The sequence below is a fragment of the Hemibagrus wyckioides genome, linkage group LG23 (assembly GCF_019097595.1).
Source record: "Hemibagrus wyckioides isolate EC202008001 linkage group LG23, SWU_Hwy_1.0, whole genome shotgun sequence".
Lineage (NCBI taxonomy): Eukaryota > Metazoa > Chordata > Actinopteri > Siluriformes > Bagridae > Hemibagrus > Hemibagrus wyckioides.
Window position 1 is genome coordinate 19,641,850 of NC_080732.1, and position 9,291 is coordinate 19,651,140.

At 39.7% G+C, this 9,291-nt stretch overlaps 1 protein-coding gene across 1 annotated transcript in view; it reads right to left on the reverse strand.

The window, feature by feature from the left end:
- The window catches only part of cmtm6 (CKLF-like MARVEL transmembrane domain containing 6), a 17,251-nt gene extending 8,362 nt beyond the window's left edge, over positions 1-8,889 (reverse strand). Inside the window, exons 1-2 of the mRNA XM_058376206.1 lie at positions 8,754-8,889; positions 7,680-7,821 (exon numbers count right to left, since the gene is read on the reverse strand). Of these exons, the coding sequence (XP_058232189.1) occupies positions 7,680-7,808 (129 nt within the window). The 5' untranslated portion in view covers positions 7,809-7,821; positions 8,754-8,889. The remainder of the gene's footprint in view (positions 1-7,679; positions 7,822-8,753) is intronic.
- Positions 8,890-9,291: the final 402 nt, after the last annotated feature.

The window sequence follows — 9,291 nt, forward strand, 5'->3', positions numbered from 1 at the left end:
CTGTACACACAGACACACACACACACACACACTGTACACACACACACACACACACACACTGTACACACAGACACACACACACACACACACACACACTGTACACACACACACACTCACTGTACACACACACACACACACTGTACACACAGACACACACTGTACACACAGACATACACACACTGCACACACACACACTGTACACACAGTAAAAGCAGGTTTTCCGACTCAGTCCTGCGCAGCTTTGAGAGAAACCTAGCTTGCGCTCTCCCTCTGACACACACACACACCACACACTCACTCACTCACACACACACACCACACACACAGAAAGAGAGAGCAACTGAAAGTAAGCGTCAGGACCCTTTCTGTACATACACACACACACACACACACACTGCTGGAAATAGCACACAGGCGCTCGGAAACGCCTGGCAAACTTTCACCCTGACTCACTGCAGGGGGTTTATTCAGGGTGGTTTCATAATCAATACACACACATACACACACACATACACACACACATACACACACACATACACACACACATACACACCTCTCTTTGCACCCTGAATCTCAGTTCATGAAGCAGGTCTGTGTTTCTGTTCATTAAATAAAATAATCTTACAGACGGAGCGTCTGTGGAAACAAACATAAAGAAGTTTACAATCTGAAACAAAAAGTTCTCAGAGTTTATTCTCTCTTCTGTTCACTGAGATGGAGTGATTACACTCGTTCATCTGTTCACTGAGATGGAGTGATTACACTCGTTCATCTGTTCACTGAGATGGAGTGATTACACTTGTTCATCTGTTCACTGAGATGGAGTGATTACACGCGTTCATCTGTTCACTGAGATGGAGTGATTACACTCGTTCATCTGTTCACTGAGATGGAGTGATTACACTCGTTCATCTGTTCACTGAGATGGAGTGATTACACTCGTTCATCTGTTCACTGAGATGGAGTGATTACACTCGTTCATCTGTTCACTGAGATGGAGTGATTACACTCGTTCATCTGTTCACTGAGATGGAGTGATTACACTCGTTCATCTGTTCACTGAGATGGAGTGATTACACTCTTCTGTTCATTGAGATGGAGTGATTACACTCTTCTGTTCATTGAGATGGAGTGATTACACTCATTCATCTCCGACTGTTCAGCTAGAAATATCAATCTAAAGCTAGAAATAGAACAAAATCAAATCAAACACCATCATCTCTCTTTAACTGATGAAGAAAATTGTTCCCAAATCCCAAAAATATGTAAAGACAGACTTGTTAGTTTAGTTAGATTAGTTCTGGTTATTTTATTATAGTAAGATTAGTTCTGGTTAGTTTAGTTAGATTAGATCTTGTAATTTAGTTAGATTAGTTCTGGTTATTTAGTTAGATTAGTTCTGGTTAGTTTAGTTCAGTTAGATTAGTTCTGGTTATTTAGTTACATTAGTTCTGGTTAGTTTAGTTTAGTTAGATTAGTTCTGGCTAGTTTAGTTCTGGTTAGTTTATTATAGTAAGATTAGTTTTGGTTAATTTAGTTCTGGTTAGTTTAGTTAGATTAGTTCTGGATAGTTTATTATAGTAAGATTAGTTCTGTTTAGTTTAGTTCTGGTTATTTTATTATAGTAAGATTAGTTCTGGTTAGTTTAGTTTAGTTCTGGTTAGTTTAGTTAGATTAGTTCTGGTTAGTTTAGTTAGATTAGTTCTGGTTAGTTTATTATAGTAAGATTAGTTTTGGTTAGTTTAGTTTAGTTCTGGTTAGTTTAGTTAGATTAGTTCTGGTTATTTTATTATAGTAAGATTAATTCTGGTTAGTTTAGTTAGATTAGTTCTGGTTATTTTATTATAGTAAAATTAGTTCTGGTTAGTTTAGTTCTGATTAGTTTAGTTAGCTTAGTTCTAGTTAGTTTATTATAGTAAGATTAGTTCTGGTTAGTTTAGATTAGTTCTGGTTAGTTTAGTTTAGTTAGATTAGTTCTGGCTAGTTTAATTCTGGTTAGTTTAGTTAGATTAGTTCTGGTTAGTTTAGTTAGATTAGTTCTGGTTATTTTATTATAGTAAGATTAGTTCTGGTTAGTTTAGTTCTGGTTAGTTTAGTTAGATTAGTTCTGGTTATTTTATTATAGTAAGATTAGTTCTGGCTAGTTTAGTTAGATTAGTTCTGGTTAGTTTATTATAGTAAGATTAGTTCTGGTTAGTTTAGTTAGATTAGTTCTTGTTATTTAGTTAGATTAGTTCTGGTTATTTAGTTAGATTAGTTCTGGTTAGTTTAGTTTAGTTAGATTAGTTCTGGCTAGTTTAGTTCTGGTTAGTTTAGTTAGATTAGTTCTGGATAGTTTATTATAGTAAGATTAGTTTTGGTTAGTTTAGTTAGATTAGTTCTGGCTAGTTTAGTTCTGGTTAGTTTAGTAAGATTAGTTTTGGTTAGTTTAGTTCTGGTTAGTTTTGGTTAGTTTAGTTCTGGTTAGTTTAGTTAGATTATTTCTGGTTAGTTTATTATAGTAAGATTAGTTTTGGTTAGTTTAGTTTAGTTCTGGTTAGTTTAGTTAGATTAGTTCTGGATAGTTTAGTTAGATTAGTTCTGGATAGTTTAGTTAGATTAGTTCTGGATAGTTTAGTTAGATTAGTTTAGTTAGATTAGTTCTGGTTAGTTTAGTTCTGGTTAGTTTAGTTAGATTAGTTCTGGTTAGTTTAGTTAGATTAGTTCTGGTTAGTTTAGTTCTGGTTAGTTTAGTTAGATTAGTTCTGGTTAGTTTAGTTCTGGTTAGTTTAGTTAGATTAGTTCTGGTTAGTTTAGTTAGATTAGTTCTGGTTAGTTTAGTTCTGGTTAGTTTAGTTAGACATTTCAGTTTGTATGCGGAGTGTATGAGCAGCAGAAGGAGCTGAAAGCTCATGTCCTGTTCCTGCCTTTCTTTCCTCCTGAGGGTGCACTAACTTTTGCTTTTGAGTTTAATTCATGCGTCACAGCAGCGTGTCTCCAGGAAACAGAACAGTTGTTGTTTCTGCCACAGTGGATCATCTGGTCAGTATGTTATGATTTGGTTGGACAAAGGTTTACTCCGGACACTCATCCTAACGCAACCCTCCCATTTTTTCCAGGTTTGGGGCTGACACTGAGTTAACTGGTATCACTGGTAAACCTTTAACCCTATTTATGTGTAATAATGATGTAATAAACATTTACTGAAAACAGTCAGGAAATCAGACAGGAAACACCACACAGAGTTCATGTGAATTTATCCTGGGATAACGGAAGTGGAAGTAAAACGCTAGGGAGTTTCCACACACACACACTTCTGCTAAGCTTTGCTGGAGTGTGTGATTTTATCATGGAGCTTTGTGTGTGTGTGCACTTCCTGTTAGAGTCGATTCCAGGATTTGGGACAAGATTAAGGACGTGTTCGAGGACTCCACAGTTTCTGTTTCAGCTTCTGAACAAACGTCACGACTGAAATGATTCTAGTTTCCAAAACAACACAGAGGATGAGTCACGCTGTGGAGTAGCATCTTTGTGAGACCGGCGCTGTGGACCTGGAGCTTTCGTCTCAATCGCTTTTATTCGGTTTGATCTGAAGCCAAGTCACGTCTGCTGAGTTTATTACTATATTTTTTTGTTATAAATAAACATTTCCTCCATACTGAATGTAACCTAATGGCTTTCTGAACAATTAATGAATTAATTAAGGAAATGAATCTCTGTGTGATATCATGATGCAATGCTGCATATGGACAAACTAACTGAAAATAACTTTACACAATTTTATTAACAGAACTTTCATTTAGGCTCTGGGAGGTGTTTAACGACATGGACTCGACTCCTTTAAGGCAGAAGAAGAGGGTGAGAGTTCCTCTAAACACTTCCCCTGTCCCTCACCGTGTCCAGTAGCTTCAGTGTCCGAGTCTCAGTCTCCAGCGGCATGTCCGAGAAAACGACTGAAAATTACCTGCTTATTGAATTCAGCTTTCATTTCCTTGCGGCACAAATCCAGTCATCTGACACCAGTTAGAAACTAACGTCTTTAACATGAAAGCCGCGCTCCGATTTCTGTCTGTGTGACGAGAGATTTTTTTTTTTTCACTGTCTGTACCTCTTATCCGATCTATTCTCGGGTCACGGGGAGTCTGTGCCTATCTCAGGCATCATTGGGCATCAAGGCAGAATTTTAAAAAATTGTAAATGAAAATTATTTTTAATGCTGATTTAAACATGATCAAACTTTATAACAGTCAATGTTAACAAACATGGAACTGATGATAGCTGTAGACATTTCTAAAGTTTCTAATGTACACTGATCAGGCAAAACATTATGACCACCTGTCTAATATTGTGTTGGTCCCCCTTTTGCTGTCAAAACAGCCCTGACCCGTCCTGCTCTGTGTATTCTGACCCCTTTCTATCAGAACCAGCATTAACTTCTTCAGCAGTTTGATCAACAGTAGCTTGTCTGTTGGATTGGATCACACGGGCCAGCCTTCTCTCCCCACGTGCATCAATGAGCCTTGACCGCCCATGACCCTGTCTCTGGTTCACCACTGTTCCTTCCTTGGACCACTTTTGATAGATACTGACCACTGCAGACCGGGAACACCCCACAAGAGCTGCAGTTTTGGAGATGCTCTGATCCAGTGGTCTAGCCATCACAATTTGGTCCTTCGTCAAACTCAAAGCTCAAATCCTTACGCTTGTCCATTTTTCTGCTTCTAACATCAACTTTGAAGACAAAATTTTCACTTGCTGCCTAATATATCCCACCCACTAACAGGTGCCATGATGAGGAGATACTCAGTCTTATTCACTTCAGCTGGTCATAATGTTATGCCTGAGCGGTGTATTCCGATAAATAAACTCTGAACATTCCCCTTTTACTGTAACAGAAAGTCCAGAACATTCCAGATTCATATTTATGACGGGAAATCGAGCGAGATGAGCTCTGATTGGCCGAGCAGTGATGTTTTAGTGTTGAGATTCAAGACTTCTGATTACTGAGATTTTAGGAACATCAATAAAACACAACTCATTTTGTTTAATGGAGTAGAAAACTTTAGGATAAACGTTTAGGAGAATAACAAGGAACTAACTTCCCTGACAAGCAGCAGAGGGTGAAGGGGAATTCCATAACTCCTAAGTAAGTGTGTGTGTGTGTGTGTGTTATTAGTAAACTGGTTACTCAGCTCATCACAGCCTGCTCCGTTGGTGTTATCTGATTCCACATCTGCTCCATCATCATTAACTCCATCACCTCACTGCTCTGCCTTACTGCTCTATACTTCACACGTCGTAATAACGATGGGTTTTAATCTGGTTTTATGCAAATGAACTACTTTTATGTAAATTAGCTACATTATCAAAAAAAGAGAGAAAATTGAGAAATAAAAGAATTTAAAAAAAATTAAAAATCATGGACATGTCTGTGGTCCAGACGTCATTTTCTTATAAAAATCATATTTAAATCAGCTCTACACAGTGATTGGCTAGTCTGGAGTATATGCAAATTAGTTACGATAACGTGTTCAGTGCAGCTTCATATTCCAGAGAACATGGTGGAGGACATGATGCATGATGGTGGTGGAGTCATGTGAATGATCATGTGCTGGTGTTTGGAGCAGTGCGTTATGGGAAACAGGATCTGGAGCAGAAGAACTCAACAGTTCTGGGAAGCTGAGGAGACACACCTCAGACTTCAGACTCCAAACTTCTCGTTGGACAGCAAACACGTATATCTTAGTCTTGTGCTTTTGATGTTTGATGATGATTGTATTTAGCCCACACACACACACCCCGCACACACACACATACACACCCACACACACCCCCACACACACACATCCACACACCCCCCCCCACACACACACACATCCACACACATGCACAAGGAAGTCTTTACTTTACGTCATTGTCTACAAACTCAGATGAAGTGTTTCGTCCCTTTCTCTTTCTTTTTTAAAAGAAGAAATGAACTAATAAATTCTTGAGAATTTTTTGCTCAACATTTTGACACTAGAGGTGATGTCACAACACGCCCGTGATTTCCTCTTCACACCATCTCCAGCTGTTCTGCAGCATACTCAGCTCCCAGTCCAGCTGTGACTCATGTCGGGTTTCCGTCCGTTAATGCGGTTTCAGTCTGAGGTCAGCGTGTTAGACCGGAGCTCAGGTGTGTTCTTGATGGCGGTGCGGTTCACAGAGCAGGTAAGAACACGGGCTTCACACTCTGGAGCCAGGTGAAAGCTTCAGACGCTTTTAAAAGAACCCTAGTGAGAAAGAAGGTCAGACTGAGAATAGCCTTGACCACAGGAAGTGAATGAAACCTCATGCGGATGACTTTATTTGCGAGCTGCTGAATCTCAGGGGTGTGGTGGAGCACAAAAAGACAGCGTTGATGTTCACACACTTACTAAAGGTTTCTTCAGATATTTTGTCCATCGCCGTATTTCTAACATTTTATAACAAGCCCTACACACACCTCAGACATCATTTCTATGCTTCTTGGATCATTTAATTACATGGATTATAAAAACCAAGATGCAATTCTGAGTCAGATGCAGCAGACAGAAGGTGTGGAAGAAGCCTGAGGCAGCGTGAAAGTGACGGCTTTTTAGAGTTCACATCAGGGTCGCTTTTCCAACCTGAAGCCAAGGAACTTAAACCCGAGACCGAGTCCAGACAGTTCACTCTGATTCTGTAACCCAGCCAAATGTAATGATGTAAATATCTCATCATTTCGTCTCAGTTTATAATAAAAGCACCGTGAAGCCACTGCCTCGGTTTGAAGCGGAAAATGTCTCATCAGTAGCTTGGTGTAGGAGGAGGAGTGAAGGACCATCTCTGCACAGAGTGAAGCATTCTGCCTGAGACTCATTCACACCTCCACACCCGGGCGTGAGGTCAGTCTCATGATGTCGCAGCAGGACTTTAAAAACCATAAAATTTCCCACCATTCAGGAGAAGTGAGGGAGAAGCTCACATGCAGGGTGGAAAATGACAAACAAACTCATTACCACGTGCCTGCTGAGGGAGCTGATTATCTCCAAACCTTATTTTCTTCATTAAACAACAAGGACAGGAGGAGGAGCTCGTGAAGTGTAGACACTAGCCAAAACAGACCGGAAGAGTCCAGGTTTGAACTCAGAACAACACGGAAAATCTGGACATTAACAGACTTCACACATTATTAATCAATCTCTGTGTCATAGAGTTACCTGAAAACCCCACCATGAAGCCTTCATTACAAACCAGGACTAATGAGGGAGTAATGTTCCTGCTGGGGTTCATCCAAATCTCATTTCAGATAAATAATCAACACCTGGACAGAGATTGTGTTCCAATCCGAGTCTCTGTATGATAACTAGTGTTCTCGACTCCATGAGCAGGAGAACACGCTGTGTCCCAAACCACACTCTCACCATCACACACACATCATTTATCAGGATACATCCCAAATCACACGTTCAAGCCAAAAAAAACATCATCACCTGTCCACTGTGGGCGTGTCCCAAACCACACTCTCACCATCACATCATTTATCAGGATACATCCCAAATCAGCCTGTCCACTCTACAAGCCAAAAGTAAACCTCCATCACCTGTCCACTGTGGGCGTGTCCCAAACCACACACTGTTGACCGTAGGGTCACGAATGCAAACTTCCATCAAAAAACAAGTCATTAAGCATCAACTCACCACTTCCACAACTTTTACACAAAATCTCATGAAGTCCAGGTCGGTAGAGGGTACCATGAACCATCGTCTCAGATTCGGCTGTGATTCTGTTGTGGTGGTGGAGTTGTACACCGCGTCCGGGTTAGCCATCGCTGCAGGAAACCTAATAGGAACAGAAAAATCAGCTTTTAGCTAGCCTTAGCATTGTGACGAACCACGTCAGTGATGAACGTGGAACAAACAGGTTCACAAGAAACGTCTTTACAAACACAAAGCAGATGCTTTTCTAACAAGTCTGCGAGTTGTGACATCACATTTGTGCTCTTCAGTATGGAGGAAACCATGGCGACAATCGTCGTAGTCTTAAAGTTGAGAGAGATGCAAAGTTAGCGATACTATTTTAGGCGCACGACAGGGGGGGAAACAACACTACATAAACATTAATACTATTTCTGAAAGTGCTGCTTGTGTAGGGGGGGATGAAAAACATCATTATGACGTCACAACATTTCTCACACACACACACACACCCCCGAGCTGTGATTGGTTAAGAGCACCACATCGTCCTGTGTTACTTTTAGCTAGCTTAAACTTTTACCTCATTTTCATACGAATTAGTTTAAGAAACTGGAATGTAAAGACGTTAAGAAAAAAATTATGATTTAGTGAAAGTAGTTAGCGATCTCTGGTCCAGATGTTTCGTCTCTAACTAAACTAAACTAGCTAAAGTTACCTACGGTTCAGTGACGTCATTAACTCGGCAGCGTTCCGAAACAACACAAACCACACCGCAGCTCGACGCTAGCTGACGTCTTTAAGTGACAAAAAGATGACAGCAGATGTCATGAAAATAAAGTTAAAGTGAATTAAAATGCGAAGGAACACAAACTCTGTGAATAAAAGAGAATTAAATAACAGCAGAAAGTCAGAAGAACGCCACGAGACCACACAAAAAAACCGGAAACGAAAGTAAAGGCGAGTGCGTCTACAAAACAAAGAACGGTTCAAAATTACTCCATGCGCGAGCAAATACTGGATTATGATCATGTTAAAAGTTGCAGAAGGTGTTAAAGATAATTTTGAGTAAAGAGTTACCTTCGTGCTTTTTGTCTCTCGCGTTGTTTCTCTCTCTCTCTCTCTAACTCACTCACTGCTCTCGCGCTACTTCCGTGTCTGCTGTTTACCGTAAAGGATGGAGAAGTTTTCCCTTCCAGACGGGGATCTCCTTCAGAATCTCTCTCTCTCTCTCTCTCTCTCTGTCTCTCTCTCTCTCTCTCTCTCTCTCTCTCTCTCTCTCACACACACAAACACACACACGACTGTAAATAAAGGTGCGGTTAAAGTGTTTACTTTCCTTTAGCTTTATTTATTCCCAACTTTGACTCAGATATTCACTTCATCATGCAGGTTTTTTTATTAACCCTAAAACATTAACCCTGTCTGATTAAATAAAGTTCATTTGTCCTTGAATCTGATCTGAGGAAATAAATCCCTATATTATTATTTATTTTATTATTTATTTATTTATTTTAAGGTGCTAAAAGGAGCAAGCCGAATCTCGTGAAAGCTGAACTTTTTTTTCCCTCTAAACTTAAAAGCTAGGAAAATAAATAATCTCTTAAATCTACAAAGA